Source organism: Wolffia australiana, chromosome 6, assembly GCF_029677425.1.
Source record: "Wolffia australiana isolate 7733 chromosome 6, ASM2967742v1".
Classification (NCBI taxonomy): Eukaryota; Viridiplantae; Streptophyta; class Magnoliopsida; order Alismatales; family Araceae; genus Wolffia; species Wolffia australiana.
Window position 1 is genome coordinate 18,797,970 of NC_135840.1, and position 25,666 is coordinate 18,823,635.

A 25,666-nucleotide genomic window follows, 5' to 3' on the forward strand; every position below is an offset into this window, starting at 1 on the left:
AGAGAAGGAGAAGCAAAGAGAGAGAGAGAGTTAAAGAGAGAAGGAGAAACAAAGAGAGAGAGAGTTAGAGAGTAAGATGGCGAAACAAAGAGAGAGAGAGTTAGTTAGAGAGTAAGAGGGCGAAACAAAGAGAGAGAGTGAGTTAGAGGGTAAGAGGGAGAAACAAAGAGAGAGAGTCAGTTAGAGAGTAAGAGGAGAAACAGAAGAGAGAGAGAGAGTGAGTTAAAGGGTAAGAGGGAGAAACAAAGAGAGAGAGTGAGTTAGAGAGAGAATGAGAAACAAAGAGAGAGAGAGTAAGTTCGAGAGAAAAGGAGAAATAGACAGAGAGAGAAGGAGAAACAGACAGAGTGAGAGTTAGAGAGAGAAGGAGAAATAGACAGAGAGAGTGAGGTAGAGAGTAAGAGGGAGAAACAAAGAGAGAGAGTGAGTGAGTTAGAGAGTAAGAGGGAGAAACAAAGGGAAAGAGTGAGTGAGTTAGAGAGTAAGAGGGAGAAACAAAGGGAAAGAGAGAGTGAGTTAGAGAGTAAGAGGGAGAAGCAAAGAGAGAGAGTGAGTGAGTTAGAGAGTAAGAGGGAGAAACAAAGAGAGAGAGAGAGAGTGAGTTAGAGAGTAAGAGGGAGAAACAAAGAGAGAGAGTGAGTGAGTTAGAGAGTAAGAGGGAGAAACAAAGAGAGAGAGAGAAAGATAGAGAGAGAGAGAAAGATAGAGAGAGAGAGAGAGAGAGAGAGAGAGAGAGAGAGAGAGAGAGAGAGAGAGAGAGAGAGAGAGAGAGAGAGAGAGAGAGAGAGAGAGAGAGAGAGAGAGAGAGAGAGAGAGAGAGAGAGAGAGAGAGAGAGAGAGAGAGAGAGAGAGAGAGAGAGAGAGAGAGAGAGAGAGAGAGAGTTATAGAGAGAGATACAGGGTAGTTCTTTTTCATACTGCTAAAGTGCTAAGCGCCAAGAAAGCTCTCCTCTTATAAGAGAAGCCACTCATCGCAGGTTCTTCAAACCTTTGCTTTCCCGTCGGCCATGGAGGACGACGTCGACATGTCTCTCGACCTCGACATGGGATTCAACGCCGCCCCGGCCAGGCCCAAATCCAAGTTCCAACCCAAGCTCAAGGCCAAACTCCCCCCCAAACCAGACCCCGACAACCCCTCCTCCGATCTCCCCCTTCCTCCTCCCTTCCCCCCTGTCAAGAAGCAGGAGGAAGCGGAGAAACCGGAGGAATTGGAGCTCCCCGGCGATCCCGCTGGCTCTGATTTCATGGGTTTTCTCAAGGAGGAAGATGAGGACTTCGCTGCTGGGATTGCGTCCATGGATGTTGATGGGGTTGATGAGGAGACTGACGAAGTTGTTCGGGAGATTGATGTTTTCTTCAAGCCCTCCCCCTTGGACGCTGACACGGCGGTATGTTTCTATTCTTTCCACATTCTCTGAAATATTGAAGATTATTGATTGTTGGTGTCTGTCGGGCAGAGAGAGAGCGAGAGGGAGGTATGATTTTTAGTTTTCGGGTTGATCGCCGATTTCCTTCAAATAATAAAATGACATTTATGATTATTAGAGAGAGATTGCGGTAGATATATGTCTGAATGTTTAGAGATTTGATGACTTAAAATCCTCGATTGTAAATCTCTGTCCCAAAACTTTTCTGCTTACGGGATTTAAAGAAGATATCATGGACAATATTTTATGCTATAACATCTGTTTGAAAAAGGGTTTCCTGACTTTTTTTATGAACTTGAGGTTTCTTCCCTTGGAGGCTGACAAAACGGTATTAACTTTATTGTTTTCTTAAAGTTTGCTGCTTGGCGTCCAGTGGTCCGATCTCTTTCAAAAATACCCGAAATCGAATAATGGTTAGTGTATTTTGAGGGTTACTTACTGAAACCTCGTTTTCTACACAAAAACCAATTGAAGCTTCCTTTTCTGCAAAGAAAAAAACAATTGAAACTTCGTTTTTATTCTATGCGCGCTTCGCGGTGTGAATATTGCTGTTTGTCTATATCCCTTATAATGCTGCGGAGAAGTCAACTATCTATCATATGACACACAGTGTAATACTATGTCAGTTTTATTGGCGAAACACTATTATTTTTTTATTGGGAACCTGATTACGATGTTTGTCCAGGCTAAGATGATAAGATTCAAATAAAGCTTTCGTCTTAAGCTCTGCTGTGTTTTTTCCCTTCCATAGTGTTAATCATTTATAAGTAACCGTCTTAAAATGTCCATTTTTTTCTTTCTTAAAAAAATCCAGTATTTTTAATGAGGGAGGTGCAAGTTATTTGAAATGTTATGTCCTCGATAACTTGGCATTCAAATAATACCTCATGGAACGTCAGTTTTATTTACCGAAAATCGTTTTTCAGACGCACTGGGCTTTGTTTGGATGATGAAATCACTTAGAATATTTAGAGTAATTTAATGAAATTTTAGCTCTGCTTCTCTTCCCATTAGCTGCCCAATAAAGTAAAATACCATACTGTTGAACATTTCTCATCTTTTATGTTTCAGCTCTATGTGATGCAATACCCTCTTAGGCCATGTTGGCGGCCATATGAACTGAATGAAAGATGTCAAGAGGTATGCATGTGTTGCTGTCCCAACTACTAACATGTGTCTTTGGGTAATTTTGGATTTATCATAATTCCCTTATTCACTTGTCTTTCCCTAAGGAGAGAAATCAAGAACTATGTTGGATAGAGGCTGGGATTTCCTCCCAGAAAAGTGTTGTCTGTCACCGTCACCAATAATGATGATGAGTCGTCATCATCCTCGTCATTCATCCTTCCCAGGATGGCAATTTTAGCATTGGTGGGCGTATTTTTTTCTCATCAGGATGAAGATCATGAAACAATTTTCTCTCATCATCGTCCCTTTATTAACCTCCCTCAGATAAAGATAAACAATTGCAAATTGTCGTCGCCATTCATCTGCTGGAGGGTGATGGTGACGATGACAAAATTGCCACTGCTACTCAGGGTGCGGACAATTACAATGATGAATTTCGTTGTTATCCTCAAAGACTATCTCAGAGGTGGTTAAGGCACAGATTCGTGTCTATATCCTGTTCCTCGATGGAGATATCCGAGGTTTCTATCAGTTTGATATTCTTTTGCTAGTATTGAATCTGTCTTCTGAGTAACATTGTGCTTGAATCTTTGAGTTCGTTTTTCTTCTGTCCTTCCAAGCAGGTCCGGATAAAAACTAAACAATCAAAGATCGATTTTGAATTGGCGATGGACATTGACAGTGAAAATTATGATGGTGAGGCAGAGGATCACCTGAGGATAAAGAAGCAGGTTGGTTTGTCAGAGTTCTTAATTACTTGCTATTATTCATTGGATTTTATTTTATTTTCTCTGGTTGTGCACGTTGCACATAGCATTTAGGATTATTGTTAGCCAGCTTCTGTTTCCCATGTCATTATTTTTTTCTCGTCCTTCTCTGTGTGTGGGCCACTGGTAGAGTCCTCGCTCCCGCTAATGTAAAAAGATACTTCAGAATGAAACCCCAAACAAATATGTCCTTCCGTCTGGTCAAAATATCGGGGAGTGAAACACAGGGAGAGATTTGGTGAGGGGAAAGGAGGGACAAGAGGGTGCCGGCGTTTCAGGTGGAGTCCCGCCGCGCAGCTAACCCTTCGAGCGTTCCATCGCCTGGAGGAGAAAGGCAGGAGAGAGAGAGAGAGAGGTAGGTTAGGGTTCCGGAAAGGTTCAAGGGGAGAGGGAAAGAGAAAAGCGTACCACTCTGCTGACTGCCGTCTTCCCCGTCGCTTCCCCCTTTTTCCATCGAGCGCACCTCCGCAATCTCTGCCCTGATGGGCTCCACTGAAGGTCGTGGGCCCTCTTGTGGCCCACGTCGTTTCCTCTGGTAGACCCGTGATGGGGTCCTAACAGCCACATGGTATAAATGGACCCTCACGCTGTCATTCTTCATATGCGGTTTGAGTGGGACATGTTGATGACTCACGTGACCTAATGATTAAGTAACTTATTCTCCACGTGAGAATGAGTGACTAAAGTCAAGTAGGCCCAGTTGACTTATTTGTATTGGCTGATATTCAAACCTGCTTTCAGAATTGGATGAGTATGATTTTCATTTGGTAAACCCTATCCACATGAGAGAGGACAAGAAGCACTGGAGAGGAAGAAGTTGAGCGGGTTAAAGGGAGCAGGTTTTGACAATTATCTTTAAAGAGACGCATCCATTTTGAATGAACTAGACAAAAAAAGAAGGCATGTGAAAGAAAAGTCATTTGTTGTTTGGTCGTTTTAATTGCATTGACTTCAATCACAACTGGTAAAACCCTTGCGTTCACATTCAGACTTTTAAAATTCCTTATCCATTTTCTTTTCTTCAAATAAATTTGATGCCTGGCTACATGCTGTTAGATTTAAGGGAGGGACAAGAAGAACAAATCAAGGAAAGAATGATAAAAAGATTCTATTGATGTCAAATTCTTCGTTTTTCATGTTCCTTGTTTAATTGATGATTAGTAATGAATTTCCTTTCGTTCTGACCTTCAAAGTCTATCGTAGCCTCCTGAAATTTATTCTATGCTCAGAATTCATCACATGAATGCATTGATGTGAAACTTAATTATTTTTTGTGTTAGTGAGATAGTCAGCCTTATGGGCTAATGGGCCCTATTCTATAAGCCCATTAGCCCTCTTATCATTCTCTCCCTCCTAGGGTATATGTATACCCAGCCATGTACTCTACTGAGTTATGTCATTATCTTCTTCCTTCCTCTCTTGACATTTTGTTTGGGATTTCTTTTGTTGAACTGCTTGATTACATTCTAGCTATTAGGTATTCCTTTTCTCAAGCCTTAGCACTTATCACATATGACTGCACTGGAGGTCCTGGATTATGGAGCTCAGCACATTACTTGTTTTTATCAGTTTCCTTTTACCTCCATCGTTAAAAATTTAAAAAATAACGTAGTCTAGGCTCTGACATGTCTGTATCTTGTTCTTTCATCTGATTATCAGCATTTAGCTGATCAGAGTAGAGACGTAAGAGGCAGGGCAACAGAGAGAGCCCTCTGCCCTGGGAGGTGGGAATAAAATCGTAGAAATGCATTAAAAAGCTAAATGCCTGCCTTTTGACACTTTTACATATAATCTCCTAATAAATTAGGGAGTGATATTTTTAACCCTGCAGTATAACATTTTAAAATCAAGATCTATCACTGGTGTTGTATTGAATCTTATGTTTTTATTTGGGTTTTTTGTAATGTTTATCCTTGCATATTTTTACTTGTCAAAGTTTATTGTGTTGTTACTGCTCTATCTTTTATCAGTAGTATACCGGTCATATCATTTCATGCGTGTGCTCTATTGTTTATGCTCTTTATCAGGTGTTATCATCATCAAAGATGCCATGTGTCACTGGATATGCTGTTGGGGTACTTGTGGAAAACCAGGTAACTCATGTCTCTTGTGTTCTCACAGTTATGTTGTCTTCAAGCTGTATGTACTCTTGTATTGATTTCTGAAGATTTGTTTATGTTTGTAGTCAAACTGTACTCCTGAAAGAGTTTGTGTCTTAAGATTTTTTTTTTTTCCAAAAAAACCTTAACCTATTAAAATGTCCTTGTGTGTTGTCCTTGAGATGTTATCTCAGTTTCCGTTGCTCAAGATTTGAATATTTGAATTTTGATTCTTATCTGATCATCCACAAGTCTCATTTATTAAAATTAGTGTTTATGTGATGAAAATAGTACCAATGGGATCATTTAATTGGCTCAAAAATCTGTCCACATTACTCGACTTGTTCGCAGACTTCTCGGGCTTAAAAATCAAGCGAGCCAAGTCAGCTTTCTAGAGCAGTGGTTTTTCTCATAATGAGGACACACAATGCGCAGAGGCGTTAGGTACACTGACTGGAAACCTACTGATGAAAGGATGGCAAGCCGAGGTGTTGTCCAGAGGCAGTTGGCTGGTGCTACTGAGGTTAGTACTGTCAGCAATTCCCATCTTTCACCTCTCAGTGTTCAAGCTGCCAGTAGGAATTGTCAGAGACTCGAAGGGTTGATAAGATGGTTTTTGGAAAGGCTCTGGGACTGACCAGAGTCGGGGGTTGGCATTGGTAGCATGGGATACTGTCTGCAGGTCTACTAAACAAGGAGGTCTGGGCGCCTTGCATTTACAGAGCATGAGTATGGCATTACTAACAAAATGGGTGACAAGGGTCATGCACCCAGTGAGGACCTAGCCTTCCAAATTCTGCAAGACAACTACTGTCAGGGACTAAATTAGGACGAGAAAACAGGCCCAATCATAGGGATGTCACCATTCTGCCAAGGCCTAAGACAGATTTTCCCCCAAGACCAAGAGTTTGACTCAGCTCGAATAAGCGACGGTTCTCTATTTCACTTTTGGGCAGACAATTGGTCGTCAAGTGGCCCTTTGTGGGACAAATTCCCTCAGTTATTTGTGCTTGCCCCATGTCCTGGGGCCATAGTGAGAGAGTGCTGGGACAGCACATGGAATCTGAGAGTTGATGGCGCAGTGTCAGACCAAAGATTAGCTGAATTCAGGCAATAAGCCTTGAATCAGACATGCCCAAGACCCGGAGAAAATGACGGGGGGGGGGTTTGGACCAGTGCTCCCTTTTCAGTTTGGAAAGCCTAAGCAAGGATCCACCAGGGAAATGAGGAGGACCAAATGATTTCTCAGGCATGTCGAGCCATCTGTCTCCTAAAGGTCCCACTAAAGATTCTTGGGTGGCTCTTGAATCGCAAGAGACTGGTGACCCATGTCTTCCGCAAAAGGATGTATTCGGATACTTCCTTGGCTTGTACCCTGTGCACAAGAGGCGATGATGACTGCAACCACCTATTCTTCGAGTGCCCTTTCGCTCAAACAACTTGTGCTTCCCAAGCACAGTTGGCTGTGAATGCAACATCAGAGGAGGCCTTCTTGGAGTCCATACAGAGAGCCAGTCCTAGATGAAGATAAGAGGGGGGCCAAGCAATGACTGCACTTTCGGAAATATGGCTACACCGAAACAAGGTGATCTTTAGGGGGAGGAAGGCTTCAATAGACAGGCTTGTCCACGAGGTCCACAAGGTTGAGGGCCTCATGGCGACATGGTTCCCGTGAGATGTGAATGGAGAGGGGAGAAGTTGATCATGTATGAGCAGAGTTATAGGGCTTGACACATGTACTTCTCGGGTGGTTACCGTTTTCTCGGGGGACCGCCTTAATTTTTTTTCAAAAAAAAATTGTTTATCTTGGTGATACGATACTGACTAGGACCTATCATAGGAAGAAGAGAGAAACTAGTGTTATCGTGCAAAGCTAATTGGGAAAATGGTAGTTTCAGGATTGTTAGTTTTTATTATACCTTGAGAAATTGAGTCAAATGTACTTTTGAACTAGTGGTGGATGGCTACCTTGGACCTTATTGCATTGTTTTTCTCGTCCAGATTACATTTTTTTGAAGAAATTATTGTCCAGATTACTTCCACTTGTGAATCAAATGTTCATCTGCTTAATAATACTCATGTACGGTTCTTGTGTGGGGGCGGGAAGAAATTGTCTCTTACCAGCCCTCCTGAAAAAAGAGGGGACGACAATTTTTTTCCTAGGGACACTAACAAAAATGATGACCCATTAAACCTGTAGATAAAATGATAATCAATTTAGGAACTAGATGTATTAATAAAATCTATCTACCTATTTATAATAATAAATTTATGATCTAGATATATTAATAAATACATCTTACTGTTACTAAAATTAATTAATAGTTGTATTAATAAATTAGGAAGTCCAAGCGCTAGGCCACATGCCATTTTGTTCCCGGATGTTGGAAGGGACAAGAGTGCCCTGTAAAAAGATGGTCCTGGGATGGAATTCTCTTGGGATAGGATGAGAAATCCTGGACGATTGATGAGGACGAAGATTGTCCCGTCTGGCCCTAGCATCCCATCTGGGGGCAAAATAAACCTTATACACATCCAAGCTGATAATTGACTAGGCTATGGCAGTTCTCTGCTATTGAGCATAGGCATCAATACCTTTTGTTTACATTCAAATTTTCTTCTACTTAATGTCTGTTTCTTGCATTGTTGCATTGATACTGTTCGATTTTCTCCTACTGCACTTTGTTGACCTTTTCTTTCATTTTCTCTGAACACATCATTGTTCGTGCGTATCTTTTGTTGCTCTTTCTAAATACTTTTGAATATATCCTTAAAAAAATCACTTTTGAATATACCCGTGATATGGTAAATTTGTTAGGAAGTTGCCATTTACGTTAGTGGCATATCTCCCTCCTTGCCAAAGGCCAACTATCTGTCAACTGATAGATTTTAAGGATGGTAATGATTTACACAAACATATATGCATAATTCTGTTATGTGAACCAGATCTTCTAAAAAACATTTCGTAAAAAGTTGGATCGGTAAACATCTATTCATTGGCAGTCTTTGCAAATTGTAAGACACTTGTTTCCTCTATGTTGCAGTTACACTTGAATCCTGTTCATGCAGTTATGCAGTTTAGGCCGCAAATGTCTCATATAGATTCCAGTGGGTTGAGTAAGAGGAAGAACACATCTCAGAAAACAGGTTTCGCTACAAATGATGATGAAGAAATATCAGAATCTTCAAAGCCATCATGTAGCAGGGTAAGTTCTTTGGTCTTTTTTCCCTCAATAACATAATGATCTCTCGTTCTTTCTATACATTTCCGCACCAAAAGCAATTGTACAGTCAATTTTCTATTTTTTAAAATCTAACTGTCAATTTTCTATTAATATTTGCGTTCTTAATAACTGGAATGTGGGCATGATTGAATTACCTTTAGTTGGCTTAATGGTTTCTGTGGGGCATGTGCCACCTGAGCGCCCAATCTCTGCCCTAGCTGGCGCAGAAAAATGAAAAAATAATACCTGACGGGCTGACAGTTAAGCAATATGGTATATCCAATATGAGATCCCTAGCTCTTCAAACTCCACATTTGTTTTCCTGTGATTAACTGTAGTGTTTCCTGCTAACTGCCTTGTGCATCAGATCTGTCATTTACTGTAGGGTTTGTTTTGTCATTCGAGCCCACTAGGGGCATTTAGAGCTGTTGAACGGATGACGTTTCGTCATCTGTCATTTTACTTTTCGTCATCCGTCATCGTCCATGGCGACGGACGGATGACTGAACGGAGGGATTTCCGTCATTCGTCATTTGTCATCCGTCATTCATGACGGATGACGAAAATGAAGGATGAATGATGGAAATAACGGATGACTATTACAGATGACGCCCAGTGCCGTTGCCCACCCCACCCCACCCACCCCCCCTCTCGGCTCTGCCCACCTCCCCTTCCTTTCCCCGGCCGCTCTCTCGCCGCCGCTGCCCAACCCCCCCGCCATCCCGCGCTCATCGCCATCCCCCCTCCCCGCGCTCGCTGCCGCCCCTCCCCCCTTTCTCGGCTCTGCCCAAGTTGTTGGGCAGCGTATTCTGTGCTGAAAATAGTATCCATCCAGTTTGCAGGAAGGTACATCGTGCTGAAAGTTCTTCAGATCGCACTTCATACGCGGAAAGTTCTTCAGATCGCACGTCAGATCACACTTCATTAAGTTCTTCAGATTGTGTAAGTTGCAACTAAATTGGGTGGTCACTGAGAAGTTGCGACTTTGAATTAAAAAAAAGCTAAACGTCTGAGTCAGAATTTTCTTCCACAATTGCTTACCGGAAGAGGAAGAGATCCACAGGTCCAGGAAGAGGTAGAGAGCCGAGAGACAGAGAGAGGGCGAGAGGCGACGACCGCACAGGGGGAGAAGGGACAGACGGAGAGAGGGAGAGGGGTGATATATGGAGAGGGGGAGAGAGTCAACAGATGAAGAAGGGCCAGCGGACAGCCGAAGAGGGGGAGAGCGGAGAGAAGAAGGGATAGACGGCGCCAAAGAAGAGGGGGGGTTCAAAGACGCTCGTTCCGTCACCGTGACGTCTGTTCTGTTCCATTTTCTTCGGTGGATGATTGACGGAACGAACGAATGACATACTTCAGATGATGACGGAACGGTGACAAATGACGAAAATGACGGAAATTTTCCCCCGGACGGATATCGGAATGGAAGTCCGTTCCGTTCCTTCCGTCCATTCAAAACCGTCGTTCGTTTTCGTCCAACAGCTCTAGGGGCATTGTGGTCATTTCCTCTCTGATATGTATTTCCATTCAAATAAGGCAGCCCTCCTAGACAATTGCAGTCCCATCCCTCCTCTCTTCCATGCCTACGTCCCTTCTGTACCCTTATGATCCCTATCCCTCATGATTGTCTCTATGTCACTGCATCTTCAGGCTGCTTATCCTCGGTTGATCCCTGCCTCCTTTCTCCCTGATACAAACCTGAGTCCAGGTTTCACATGAGTTACCTGCAAATTAATTCTGGAAGTGTGCAAGTGGTTAAACATTTTCTATCACATTCTAGAGTGGCGATAGTAGGTGTAATTTTTTTTTTCCGGAAAGTGGATAATCTTTTGCTTTATCGTCAAATCCGTATATTTTTGTTCTCTGGGGAAAGTTTGTGCGAAGGGATCTCATGAATGCACATTATTGTATTCTTGATGCAGGGGAAGACAGCTTTGGATCCAGCTAGTGAAAACGATGATGATTTAGAGGTGAACTGGGCTTTTTATTTGGCGGAGTAAATTCTGCTTTGGGCTCTTTAGCTTTTTTTTCAAACTTGGATTTATTGGCCTTAAAAATTTTCATGCAGCCCCCAAACCATTTGATTCTAACCCATTGTATTTTGCTATTTTAATTTGCTTTGTCTCGCATTAAATTTTAATTTAGTTGAAAATTTCAGCCATATAAATATTGTAGTTAAAGTTCAGGTAATAATGATGGGCAGAATCTTGGAATTCGAATTTCCCAGTTGTCATTTGCCACATAAAACTTTCAGAATTTTGCTCTAATCGACTGGCATATTTGGAAACTAGTCTGACAGTTAATTTTTTACCTGCGTTGTTAGTTTTTGATTTCTTAACATTTTTAGGGATTCGTTTTATGTATTTATTCTTCAGGAATATATGGTACGCGTCCTCAATATACTAAGGTTTCACTTTCATGTAGGATTGGGTTTCACTTAAATATCATGGAGTTGATAGCCCGATTTCAAGCAATTACCAAAGAAGAATGATGTCTGAAGTGGGTGATCCAATACCATTCTTGATGAAATCGTATGTATTGTAGTTCGTTACCTGGTTCTCTCATCCGAGGAAGTTTTGATACAATTTTCTTCCCTGATTTTTTAAATTGTTTTCTTTAGGTCCGACTACCTTGACCATTTGTGCCCGGGGGCGTCAGCCAGTAATAGCAAGAGCAAAGGTCCTTCTAGAAGGTTAGATGTCAAGACGAAACTGTCAGCTATTCCTGATTGTCTTAAAAGAAGAAGTCATATAATAAGATGCTTTCCTGCAGTTCTATGATGGAGGATATTTGGTTGAGCATCAAATGTTTGATCAAATGTATTATTATTAAGTTCAATAATTCTTATCCCTTGGAGCATGCATAAGTTTTATCATTATCGAGTTCAATAGTCCTCAATTGTAGCAACAGCAAAGACAGACCATTTGGCTGTCGTATATCTGTGAAGGATTTGTCCACATCACGTCATCATGCATTGCTTTGAATCTCTAGTGTAGGAATTCATTCTAAGCCTCTCAAGGTTTTGAGTTTCAGTTATCTGGCCACGTGGAAACTTATACTCTGTCAAATTTAATCATGTTACCTTTTAATTTGGAGTGGGGTTGAAAAGATCCATTGTCTCTTTGCCATCCTTTGTCTAAAAGAAAACGTTATTTTGAATTAATCAATATTTGGTGTTTTCTTTCGTGAAGAAATAGTTCATTCTAATCAACATTTATGTGATTTCTTTATGACTATTCCATGTATAATCTAGAGAAGAGGTTGTCAGTATCTTAGTCCAGAATTACAGAGCGTTGCCATAAATTACAATACTGAATCCTGTCTAGTCTTTTCTAAATGATTTGTCTTGACGATGCACGACCCCCTTTTTCTCACTAACCCCATCTTGAAATAGAACGTTTTTAATTTTTAATATATTTTATGGACCGGCTCTCTAAAAACTCTTTGGTCGTTTTTTTTTTCTATTTGACCAAGTTTAAATTTTGGAGAGTTTCTTGTACTCCGCAGGACATTATTGGCAATCCCATTGGATGAACGTCTCAAAAAGATATTCCTTGAGGTCTATTTTATATTTCAGGCTGTTAATTCACCTATGTTATGATGTTCATTGCATATGACATATGTTTTGTAAGAGTTGCTTCGTTCAAAACAATCTAATATTCTCTGTCAATTATCAGCATCTAAAAATATTATACCTGTCTGTTCTGAATGTTGAACTGTTTATGTTTGTCACCATTCTCAAATATTTTTTAATGCTGAAATCAAAATTTATAATTTATGAGACCCATTTCCTTATTGTCTATTTTTTCTCATGTGGTACCTAATTAAATCATTATGATCCGAGTATAAATTTTAAAAGAATGTTTTCAATGGTTGGCGATCATAGCGACAAATAATCAATGTTTTTGATTGATCAAGACCTGGGGATGGTGTCCAAATCTCTGTCAAATATCAGCATATTAAAATATTGATTTTTAAAGTCTGTGTTGAATGTTGAGCCGTTTTATTCTCACTTCCTCAAGTTTCTTTTACATTGAATTCAAAATTTTGATTTATTAGATCTCTTTCCTAGTTGCCTGTGTTTTCTCATGCAACTTCTAATGACTTTATCATGACCCTATTATAGTTTTGAAATTAATATTCATTATGCATTATTTCTAGTGATAAATATCAACTTCTATTTATTCTTATAAACTCCACGGAATTTTAGGGTGGCCAAATACAAAGGTTTGATGCTCTTATGCACCTTGCGCCATCCGAATCGCCAGAGTCCACAATTGAAATTGTTCGGCAGTATTCAGTTTTGGTTCAAGGGCTGTGGATTATGAAAACTTCTCTCCTTTATGAAGGTCGTCAAGGCCTAGTTAGAGACTATATATTGTCATTGTTCTCAAAGAAGGATACAATTCCTAGTGGAAAAATTAAAGAGATAAACCTTCCCATGGAGGATATTAGACCAATTTTGAGTTCGATAGCCTTTGAAAGATCAATCTGCAAGGACTGGAAGTTCAAGGAACCTGCTGACATATCATTCATCAAGCGTTTCCCAGAAATAGTAAAGATTCAGGAAAACCTTTGGTCCCGTCGTCAGGATCAGATCATGAACAGTTCACCAGGAATTTTTAAGAGCTCAGTCTTGATGGCAAAATGCTCTGCTAAACCTGGTTCGGGAGCGAAGTCGTCATCTGACCATACTACAAAAAGGCAAAGTGATGCGTCAACATTGTCTGAAGACATTCGTGAAGCTCTTCCTAAAGCACTTAATGAGCTTTTCCGGGCCCACCGAGTTTGCAAGTAATAACTTCTTCCATATTTGCATTAACTTATCTTTATTTGCTTTCATTATATCTCCACTCTTTTGCTTTATTCTCATATTTTTTCTGAAGAAAGCTCTTATTCTAATATTGTCTTTAGTTTCTCTTATTTATTTTAATTTTCCTTCTAAGGTTTCTAGGGTTTGAAAGAAGATGACTGTTTCACAATCTGCATTACGAAGAGCAGATCCTAGAATCTTTTTTTATTAGAGGGTTCCAGACGCCGAGCCATCCTTTGGGCATTCCTCTGTTACAATATGCTGATGATACACTTTTCTTCATCGAGGGATCGCTGGAGGAGGCCAAAAATTTGGCGGCACTTCTGCGGGTGTTCGCAGATTGCTCGGGACTGTGCATCAATAGAGGAAAATCAGAATTTGTGGGTTTTGGTCTATCGCCGGAGGAGGAGACCCAGTGTGCCAGTGCGCTTGGAACGCCAGTGGGATCATTGTCTATGAGATACCTGGGGCTACCCTTATCTGCCGGTAATTTACAGAAAGCAGATTGGCAACCAGTGGTGGAGAAGGTGGAGAGACGCTTGGAGGGATGGAAATAGAGAGTTTTATCGTGAGGAGGGAGACTAGTACTATTGCGGTCAGTATTTTCAGCAATACCAACCTTTTATCTATCCGTGTTTAAACTCCCGGTGGGTATTGAGAAACGCATAAGCGGGCTCATGCGGAGATTCTTTTGGAAGGGGTCCAATGCAGGGGAGGGGCGTGGCATGGCGTTGGTCTCATGGAATGACATTTGCATGCCAACTAAACAGGGTGGACTTGGAGTACCTCACCTAGATACACTGAATGTGGCTCTACTGACAAAATGGGCTAGACGGATCGTGGGACCGGAGGATGACTTGATTAAGGATGTTTTGAGGGACAGATACAGCTCCAATTTGGGCTGGGAGAATTTGATGGACAAGGTGAGGGGGGAGTCGGCCGTTTGGAGAGGGTTGAGGAAGGTGCTCCCATTGGTTAGGGAATTCTTCCCAGCTCAATTGGGGAATGGCGCCGGCTTTAGGTTTTGGATGGATGATTGGACGTCGCTTGGACGCTTACAAAACCTTTTCCCTCGCCTGTATGCCCTAGCCTGTCATTGGCAAGCCTTGGTGGAAGAGTGTTGGGATGGGGTGTGGTGCCCAACGCTTGCGGCCATCTTATCAAATCAGCGGGTGGAGGATTTCTTAAGCCTTCAGCAAACACTGGGCAACTGGAGGCCAATGGAGGGGATGGCAGATGGGTGGATATGGGCATTGGGCCCGTTCTACAGTCGAGGAGTATACCAGAGGTTGAGAACACACCACAATGAGGACCCGATCATCTTAGGGGCATGTCGCTCAATTTGGAGGCAAAAGATACCTCTAAAGGTTAGGGTGTTTGCCTGCATGCTCGCCAGGAAGAGGACAATGACCCGCGTGAGACGTCGTAGGTTTTTCCCGGCGGAATCATCACTATGCCTTATGTGTACGGAGGAGGAAGAGGAGTGCGAGCATCTTTTCTTCCAATGTCGGCTCGCACTCCTCTTCCTCCTCCGTACACATAAGGCATAGTATAGGCTAGCCAGGGGCTAGCAGAGATTACGTCGAGCTCGGTATTATGGGCCACAATGCCGTGGCGTCAACGGGGGTTTGAGGAGGGGGGGATGAGATTCCCAGTACTCTGGGCGATATGGTCCCACCGCAACGAGGTCTTATTCAAGGGGACGGAAATGTCAGTGGATAGGGCTATAAATGAAGTGGAGAGACTTATGTTCTGTTGGTTTGGTCCTGGCTGAGGTGGAGGGTATGGGGGGCACGAGGGGCCATTTTTTTTTGGCCTAGATCCCTCCTGCCCACGTGTACGGAGGGTCACCAAGCTGGGCGATCTTCTTTATTGTTCAAAAAAAAAAAAATCTGAACGCATGACCTGAATCGCACCGTTACCCTTGTCAAATTCATGATGATGTTTATGTTTCCTCTAAATGGATTCGAATTTTTTGAACTTCCTCATAATGTTGGATTATCTTTAATTATTTTATCAGCTTGAACCAGATTCCCCAGGGTTTAAGGGAGATGTCTGTTTCTGAATCCACATCACCAAAAGCTGATGTTTTTATATTTTTTATCTGAAAGCGATACGTAAATTCCATAGTTTCCTGGGTCAAAATCTATTTTACTCTCAAAATTTGTTTACTTCCATATCACCTTGGATTTAAATTTAATTTATATTTAATATCTGTTATTTGTCCTTATTTTATCTCTCAGCATGAACCAGATTCGCCAGGGTTTAAGGGAGATGGCTGTTTCAAAATCCACACTACCAAAAGCGGATCCAAGAATATTTGTTCTCGCTGCTCACGGCGCCTCTGCACCAGCAACAGAGCTTGAGCCGATTATATGCAAGGTTGCGGAGAAAATTCATGATGTGTTCGTCCCCAAGTCAAGTAGCAACCCAGCCCTCAACCCTTTAAGGTGACTATCAATATAATTTCATCTTTAGTTCTCTTCTCCATGTGAAGATTTTCTCACTCGTTTTCTTTTCCTTCTTCAGGAATGTTATCATCACTCTTCTGCGGGGAAGGCCGCGAACCGAAAAATTAAAGAAGGGAGAGATTGTTGCTGCGGTTGAGTTGGCGCTTAAGAAGCAGTTCTCTGCTTCAGATTTTAACCAGGTGATTTTTGGTTGGAAAGGAGAACTTCGGCTATTTGCGTATTCCTGGATTTTCTCTTCTTTCATTATGGGTATCATTATTCAATCAATTTTTTAATGAATAAATTTCCTCCACATCAATAGATGGAAAAACTGTCTTTTCGTTTTAATGAAGTGTTTATTGGGAAAGAGAACATTGAACTGCTTCTTTATTCTTAATTTTTTTAAGAAAAGAGGGAAGAGTACCCATTCCTAACCATCTATGAAGAATGTTGTCTTCTGCATATTGAAGTAATGGAATGCTTATTGGGTAGCTCTGCCTGAAAACCCCTCACCAGACCATGTAAACATGCTTGAATTATACTCGTATCCTGTGCATCCACTGCTAGGCATCCATTGCTAAGACAAACAGAAATGGTGTCTAGGAAGTCGGGTTACAGGGAAATTCGGTTAAATAAATCTAGGATTAGTCAAGAAGATCCACAAATCTCTCACAATAAAAGTTTGGGCTCAATTACTACTGTCGAGGAGAAGAATAGGAGAGAGGAAGAGGAATCCTGTAAAAGAAAAAAAGACCGTCAAACTTTATTAGGTTCTTTTGTTACATATATACAATACACGTATTGGGCTTATACTTCAAGGCCCAATAGCTCTCACAACAGCTATTACAAGGTGCCTCAAATCGTGTGTAGCACGTGATGGATTACGTGCTAGGTGATTCTCCGTTGACACCTCCCCTCAAGTGCAGGAATGGATGTTGTTCATTCCCAGCTTGGAGACAAGACCTTCATGTTGTTCACGAGAGAGACCCTTTGTCAAAAGATCTGCAAGTTTGGTAGGGATATAGGTGATCTCAATGAGATCTGACTCCAGCTTGTCTTTAACGAAATGTCGATTGATCTCCATATGTTTGGTACGATCATGCTGGACTGGATCATGAGCCAAGCTAATTGCAGATTTGTTGTCGCAGAACATGGTGATAGGTTTAGCCGGAGGCAGGCCTAATTCACTGAGAATTCCTTGTATCCAGAGTGCTTCACTGATTCCCTTTGTGAGAGCATGAAATTCAGCTTCAGTACTTGAGAGAGAAACGTCTGATTGTTTCTTACTGCGCCAAGTGATGAGATTTCCACATAGAATAGAACAATAACCTGTAGTTGATTTATGATCTACCTGGGAACCAGCAAAATCTGAGTCAGTAAAAATCGCAAGGTGTAATGGCTTACCACGAGAAAATGTGAGACTAAGGCCAATGGTCTGTTTCAAGTAGCGAAGAACCCAATAAGCAGCCTGCAGATGAGAAATTTTAGGGCGGTGCATAAATTGGCTAAAAACGTTGACTGAATATGAGATGTCCGGTCATGTATGAGCTAGGTAGATGAGTTTTCCAATAAGACGTTGATACTCAAGAGGATCAGTATCAGTACCATTAATATATGGATGAAGTTTATGATTCAATTCCAGTGGAGCTGAGACAGGTTGGCATTGGAGATATCCGGTGTCATTAAGGAGATCATATATGTATTTTTGTTGAGATAGAGTGATACCACTAGGTGAGTGTTCTACGTCAATCCCAAGAAAATATATAAGTTGTCTTAGACTTTTAATATCAAACTGTGTTCGTTAGTGTTGGCTTAATGTTTCAATACCACCAATATCATTTCCAGTAATAATAATATCGTCTACATAGATAATAAGAATTACAATATAATTTTGGAGCAGATGATGATAAAAGAGAGTGTGATCACCATTAGACTGGAGATAGCCAAATTGTTTCATGGCATGAGTAAAACGTTCAAACCATGCACGAGGGGATTGTTTAAGTCCATAAAGAGCTTTGCGAAGGCGACAAACCTGTCCCGGAGGATGTTCATATCCCAGCGAAGTTTTCATGTATACCTCTTCGTGGAGGTGACCATGAAGGAATGCATTTTTTACATCAAACTGAAGGAGGGTCCAACTGTGGGCAGCAGCTAATGAATCAGTATTCTTACTGTGTTCATCTTTGATAGGAGTGCAAAAGTTTCTCTGTAGTCAATGCCTTGTTGAGTGTAACCTTGAGCTACAAGTCGAGCTACAAGTCGAGCTACAAGTCGAGCTACAAGTCGAGCTACAAGTCGAGCTACAAGTCGAGCTACAAGTGTAACCTTGGTGCTACTGACCATACGACACCCGTAAAATCTGTATTTAAAAGCTATGAAACTTGTCATAACCAAAGTATTGAACTTGAGCCAACAATGCCTCTGACCTCGTGAACCCACTATTGGTTTTCATGAACTCACAACTTTGGTTATCTGAAAGGATAACGCTTGCAATTAGACCACTTTGTTCTCCTCCACGTACGTGCAGAATCCATTGGCCCCATTTCCTTTAGCCTCACCCCTAATATGAAGTTCCAGAAGTCAGACAAGTCTGGGTCTCACCCACCAGCTCCATTCAGTCTATCCAATGGCCTAAATGTCCTATAGAAGCCCCCCTCCCAGACAGCAACCTATAGAAGCCCCCCTCCCAGACAGCAACCTATAGAAGCCCCCCTCCCAGACAGCAACCGAAGCCCCTGGCACTCCGAACAGCTCTCCCTCCAGGGAGGCCTCCAGCACTGCAGTAACTGGACTGTACACTGAGATGGCAAATCATTTAAAGTCATAACACTGCCGTTTGACTTCACTGAGGCCACAAACTTCCCCGTCCATATTCCTATTGGTAAACCAACATCCTGATTGAGGCGACCACAAACCCCCAAGAGTGGCCCACTACATTCACGGATAGGAAACTGATACGATCCTGGATGTAGGCTTGGATCAGGGAAGGGAATAGACAAGGATGAGAGGTTCCTGGGTAGAGAGGAGAAACGGGAATGATCCAAGGGGAGGTTGTTTTTAATGAGGCAGGGATTGACCGGGGACAAGCCGCCTGAAGATGCAGTGAGGTTGAGACGATCACGAGGGACGGGGATCGTAAAGGAAAAGGGACAGTAGACATGTAGAGAAGAGACAAGAGACCTTACTTCATTCTTCTTGGCTGTTCCTAAAGGGAGGGCATCCCTATTTAAAGGAAATAGATGAACAAATGACCGAAATGCCCTTGTGGGCTAACATGAGAGGCTACCCCAAGATAGTTTGAGGATCCTATTGCTACTCTCCCCTTCGAAAGCCAGCTTCAAAAACCAGAAACCCTCTAGAAAGCCTCACTGCACCAGATTCAAATCCCATGCCGCACAACTTTACACTATATTCTCTTGGAAGCAACCCACCATGGTGCCCCACTCGCAAGGTATCTCTCACCACTATGCGCTGTTGCTCATCACTGAATCTGAGCACACTCCATGAGCTGCACTTCATAGCTGCACTGATTGCCCTCAACCCCGTGACTGCACCCTCTACCGGCCCACTGCCTCAACCATCACTCCTCCCCACCAGTTGGTAAGCGGCTCCCTCACCCGCATCATCTGTGGTTTCTCTTACACTCCACTTCCCATTATTTATCTCTGTGTCATCTGCAAGCATCACGGTTTTCCCCTTTGAGACGTGTCTCTTCTCAACTGCCCTCTGATATGATCCTGGCCCAGAAGCGTGATTGATCCGCACTTGTAACTTGATTTCCAAACCGGAAATTATATTCTAAATTATCACAATGCATTCACCAGCATTCACAGAGAGATGAGAGAGAGTTCCCGGGTAGAGAGGAGAGAGGGAATGGTCGAGAGGATGCCGACAGATCGCCGATGAACAATCATTGCTCAGCAGGGGGACGACGTCAGGCCTGCAAGCAGGGAGAGGGAGAGTCATGACCCGAACGAAGCACAGGAAAGGGTACTAGAGGGACTCACAAATTATCTTCTTCCTGTCCTACCTCCAGGGAGGAAGGGCTTAAGTTGGCACCGAAGTGGGCTGGGCCTGAACTTCCAGGTCATGTCGCTGTCGGGTCTTCTTCTGGGCATAGACGCGCTGATGGATCATATCACCCTCCCGACTGTGCTAGAGCCCTGTAGGACTGGAATTGCAGTGCCACCCTCTCTTGTGGACCCTGAGCCTGGCTGACAGTGATCCAGATGTGGGGTCCCTCTTTTGATGGCTATCTGATGCATTCTATTGACACCTTCTCTGATGGGCATTTGCCTGTTTAACGCCACCACTGATGTCGCTTCCTTCTGTAGATAGGTCTCTGGCCTTTGTACATCCATAGGACCCTGGCTGACTCCTAAAGTCCTCGACTCCTATCTCTCCAGGTGGAGTTCCTCTTGATGAGTACCATTCCATTCGACCAATCTCCTTAAGGTTGTTGGTTCTGGTGGGAGGGGCTGGACTGTCAATCTGACCGTGAATGTCCTCTCCAGGCTTCGAAGCTGAACCCGCCCCAGTGGATGGAATTCCGTGATCGTCTACACCTCCAACACCACCGCATTGGGGTCCCCAGATATCAGGCTGATAAATTCTATTCAAGGAAATACATAAGAAAGAATAAACAGAGAGCGGTCAACGGCTGCTGACCGTATGTGTTGACCAAGCAGGACGGGAAGAGACATAACCCTATGAATAAGGGAAGTGGAGATCGGGTAAGGCAGTCCTTTTCTTTTCTTGGAACTCGAGGGCGACGGTTCCACCATCAAAGGTCCAGAGTAGCGGGAACCAGCCTGCTGATCTGGAAGGAGCTTGTTGAAATCGAGGAGTTATTCAAGATCGACGGAGGAGCTCCGCCACGGGAAGGACCCGTCCAGTTCTACCTCCAAAATTGTCTCATGGAGCTATTCAAGATCGAGGAAGGAGCTTCGCCAAGGGAAGGGGTGCCGTCCAGATCTTCTATCTCCAAATCTTCTCACCGAACTCATTCTTGTTCAAACTTGGCCTACATTGGACAGTTATATCGAATTTCTTGAATTTCCGTTAGAACTATTCCACTGATACTACATTGGCGTATCACAGGCTAGTTGAGATAAGGCCTTGAATCTCCTGAAAGGCCTACGCATATCCTCCATTACCTGCCCTGATTGATAGCCCATTGGAATCCCTCTGATTTTCTGGATATTATTGCTCAATCCCCCCCAGGGTCCCATCTGCCTTGAGAACCCAATGCCAGTGTACCTTCGTGCCCCCATTGACCTGATGGTCCATCCGCAAATGATAACATATGCCACCATGGAGACTATTCATATGAAGAAGACACCTATGTCCAGCAGCCACAGTTCTGCCCAAACCAATGCCAGAACTTCTTCCATAGCTCTCACCAAACATCGTCTAGTGTCGGGAGCCCCCAAGCACTTTCCCACCAAGCACCCCAAAGGAGGCCGTTGCAGGGCTCTGCCTTCCCTACTACTGCCAGGCCCCTACTTGGCCCCCGAGATGCTCTGGCCCTTCAGTCTCCTGCGCATGGCCCCTTTGTCCCTTTTTAAGTTCATCTTGTGGGCATTCAAACTACGGTGCCCTGTGCCTGTACATCTCCAGCGAATTAATGGCTTCCTGCACTCTCAGGTTTAGTGCCCTCACGCTAAGCATCTGAAGCATATGCTCTCCCCCCGGGTGAACCTGCGTCTCGTCTCATCTCATCCCCTGGAGGCCATAGTGCCCTAGTTTGATGGGGTCTCACCATCACCTATCTCTCATCTGTTTTGACCGCAGTCCAATGTGTTTCACCTCTTCGATGTCTCTGACCATATCCTTTGGATCCTTGTTGACGATGTCTGACGGGCACGCCATTCCCATGCCAGTCACCCATTGCGCAACATGGCCTCCTGTCCCCATCAGGTTGAGCTGGATTTGTCCCCTACCAGTTGGGTGATCGGTGGGATTGTCACCACCACCACCCTGAAATGCTTGCTGCCTCCCGCTAGTCGCACTATGGAGTTGATCCTGCAGGCCTCCGCTGCTTCAGGTGTTCCCACCTCTGGTTACATAATGCATTCCTCTGTTGGTGAGGACATTAGCTATGTTGCACTTATACTTCTCATGACACTTGAGATTACCTGCTGCCCTTCTTGGCTACATCAGACTGTTGGACTCCGGAAGAGGCACTTCTGGTGCTCCATGATTACTTCCTCAGGCTGCTGATTCCCTCCACCAGTGTGGCCATAGCCTGGACTAGCCAGTATGTTTCTGTCAACCCGTCTTCACCTTCCCCTTTTCCCATTGTCGACCTCTCTGCTGTAGTCGGCCCCTTCAGCAATTTTCCAGTCCAACCCTCCGCCTGGCAACAACCAATTTTCCTCAGTTCAACTCTCAGACCGTCTGCTGTCCACCGACATATGCAGTCTGTCGCCCACTTACCACCACCCGCCTTCTGCTGCCTGGGTGTCCTACAGACTTTAAAAGCTTCTACTGTCTGGGTGTTTCACAGACTTTAAGAGCTTCCGCCATCTGACGACCACCATCCACCTTCCCCAAACTTCTCACCATTACCTCTTACCTTCCCTTCGTCCACAGACCTCTGACGACAGCTGGGCATCTTGCCAACTCTCGGAGCTTCTGAGCGTCCGCTATCTGCATTAAGTGGCTGTCTGCCTTCTGCCTACTGCCATCCTCCCTCCACCATCAGGCGCCATCTATCCTTTGATGTCTACCTCCACTAACATCCTCCACTGTCTATTGTCCACCCTCTCTATGATTCCTCCAGCCCCAGCCTACTACCTTATGTGGTCAGATTCTCAGAGCATCTGTTTGTCTGCTGGCAGTCATCAGAGGCTATTCATCCCCTGCCATCCGTCTACCGCCATCCTGTCTCCAAACTTACTGTTTGTTCCCTACAATCTTTTAACCTCCATCCCCTACTCTCGCTGCTACCTGTATGTCCTCTCCACAACTCCTCCGCCGTCTGGAAACTGCCTTCCGCTGTCAGATGCTCAGAACATCCACGTGTCCGCCTACATCCATCCATCATCAGATGCTCACAGCATTCAGGTGTCCGCCTCTGCCATCCACCTTCGGCCATTAGTCATCCAAGCGCTCTCTCCGATTGCCCTCTTTAAGTCCCTTCAGCAAAATGCCAGGAGAGGGCCCTCTTTTGCCAGCTGCCGTCCACTGTCAAAGAGGGCACTCTTGACTCTTTGGCAGACAGCGGAATCTGACTCTTGGAGCATCAGATTCTGCTGTCTGCCTAAATGTCCTTAATTCTGGTTATTGATATTTTACCAATTTTCTGACGAATAATTTTTCCAGGCATCGATAGAGAATGATCTTATTACCTTTATCTTTATTTTGAAGGATGCAAGTAATGGTTTCAAATAAGAGCATTGAGCTATTTCTTTCATTCTGCATATTTTAACTTTACCAATTTTCCTCTTAATTTATGTTCTTCACATCGATATTTGCCTTTTAAGCTTCTTTAACTTACCACTTCTTGCAGTGCTCTTTTTTTCTCTTCGGGTCATTGCCTTTGCATAGTTAAGCTTATATTTGCCTATTTGTGTCAAATGTTTCCTTACTGTAATGGTGGAATTCTAAGAGCATGTATTAAAATACACAATTGCCCATGCTAAAAATTAAGAGCTTGATAAACGGTTGATTTCAGGTGTTGAGTGAGCTCTGTGTGTCAAATAGAGGAGCCGGATGGCTTCTCAAAAGCGGAGACGACATGCCATCGTAAGATGTCCAGATACCAGTTCCATTTTTTTCGTACAATCCCTGGCATTCATCTTTTCGAGTGGGTGTATCCTTCACTACCTGGACTCAGAGTTACTGCAAAACTTTGAGTTGAGTGTACAGCGGAGCTGATTCTTGTCACTTTCGGTTTAAAGTTAGGATTGTAATCAGTTTTCAGCATTAATATAGTATTATTAGAAACTAAACGTGATGAAACTTGGAGCATATTTTTTCTCTCTCACTCTCTCTCTATCTCTATATCCTCATGCTGAAAGTTCATTCATCCAATTGTTATCCAATAATTTCTTGGTTCCTTTGTAATTTAAATGATTAATTCGAGTTATTCAAAAAATTACATTTGATTGAGTAAGCTCAGTGATTTACTATGATTATTGACGGGTTTAATTTTTGTTGGTCAACCTAAGTATGTTTATTCCATAATAACTGCGTAGATGGACAAATATTGAAATGTAGAAGTTCTAGAACGCTTTCTCAAAGAAATGATATTCAAATTAAAGTCATCTCACAAAGAAAGCATACTTGTACTCTTGGCCACATTTATGATACTTAGATCATCTCTAGCTGATTTCATCAAGTCTCATCAAGTTATGATTCTTTGATGCCCAAGCACTGAGGCATCCTCCTAGGCATATACAAAGTCTAGTTGTGCTGCTTCATTCAATTCCTGAATGAAGGTAAGTTCTTGAACATTCAAATACCCTATTAAGAATTTGAGAAGTTTTCATTTGGATTGTCCAACATATTGTGACTAGTCTCCTTGCTTACAACTATAAATAGAATCTAGCCATTACACCATTGAGTTATTTCTATGGCTTCTATAGCCTCATCGATTGCTCACTGTAGACACCAACAGTGATATTGTTACGATGAAATTCTTCGAACTTGATATTCTCAGCTGTTCTGTGAGATAACCTGGAAATTGGGGCTAAGCTGAACTCCAATCACCTCATCCCATGTTGCCAGATTGAAGGGCTAAATATGTTTCTAATTTAAGAGATAATCAGCCATCCATTCACCACATCTCAGAGGCTAAGCAAACTTCACAGCTGGTGGGATCACCATTTGTTAGTAGTTAACACTTGACAAGATCTTACTTCTACTTGGCATGTGGGTGAGGTTAACAATAAGGTAAGTGATCCTTCTCTATGACAATTGATTAAGTAATATTTTCAATAAGCATAAAAATCATAGTGTCAGCTCATTATCTTATATCACATTCTTGTCAATTCCCTTGCTTCAAAGTTGATGCTTAGAAGTTGAGTGTTGAATGTTCTTGTGGAAGATAAACTCATATCTTTGAGTCTTCATATCCTAAGTGGCAATCAAGCATTGGTGAATATCATGTAACTTATTGACTGCCCCCAGTTGAAGCCCTCTTTTAGCTATATTTAGTATTTTTATAATCATCAAATAAGTTTATAAACTCAATAATACTGCATGTACATTCTAACCATAGATAGTTATTTGTTGTAATCATTCAAATGGATTTCTTTATATGCATTTATTCTCTTTATCTAGATACTCAAGATTTAGTCTCTGTGGGTGTTGAAATACTCAGAATGCATAGAAACTGAATTCAAGCATCATATTATATAATTAAAACTTTTTCATTAATGTGTTATTTTATTTATTTGTTTATGAAATATCATGATATATGCAGATCCAGATTTATTCAAAAAATTTAATTGTGCCAGAATTGTGGCCTTAAAAAGAAAGTCATTTATAGAATGATTTAGAACTCCAAATAAAGTTTTAGCTTTAGTCAGAGCCTCAGAGGCAACACTACTTTCTTACATCAATCTCACCTCCATGCCAAAAGGAAACGGCACATGGTATTTACTCGCTGTCTATACTTAAAATAGGTACTTAAAATAGGTATTCACATATTATACTCTCTTACTCGAGTAACATGGATGAAACTGCTATATAATTAGGATGTTTCTATAATTACATTGCCATGTAATAACTATGATTCCCCTCCTAAATAG

General features: G+C 42.6%; 1 protein-coding gene across 1 annotated transcript; it reads left to right on the top strand.

The window, feature by feature from the left end:
- Positions 1 to 952: 952 nt before the first annotated feature.
- LOC144704438 (SIN-like family protein) lies at positions 953 to 24,027 on the top strand. The gene is made up of 13 exons (XM_078576856.1): positions 953 to 1,388; positions 2,499 to 2,567; positions 3,179 to 3,286; positions 5,350 to 5,415; positions 8,466 to 8,627; positions 10,568 to 10,615; positions 11,070 to 11,176; positions 11,266 to 11,337; positions 12,153 to 12,204; positions 12,856 to 13,439; positions 15,702 to 15,908; positions 15,988 to 16,108; positions 23,587 to 24,027. The coding sequence occupies exons 1-13, from the start codon at positions 1,008 to 1,010 to the stop codon at positions 23,659 to 23,661; spliced, it is 2,052 nt and encodes a 683-aa protein (XP_078432982.1). The 5' UTR covers positions 953 to 1,007; the 3' UTR covers positions 23,662 to 24,027.
- The last annotated feature ends 1,639 nt before the right edge of the window (positions 24,028 to 25,666 follow it).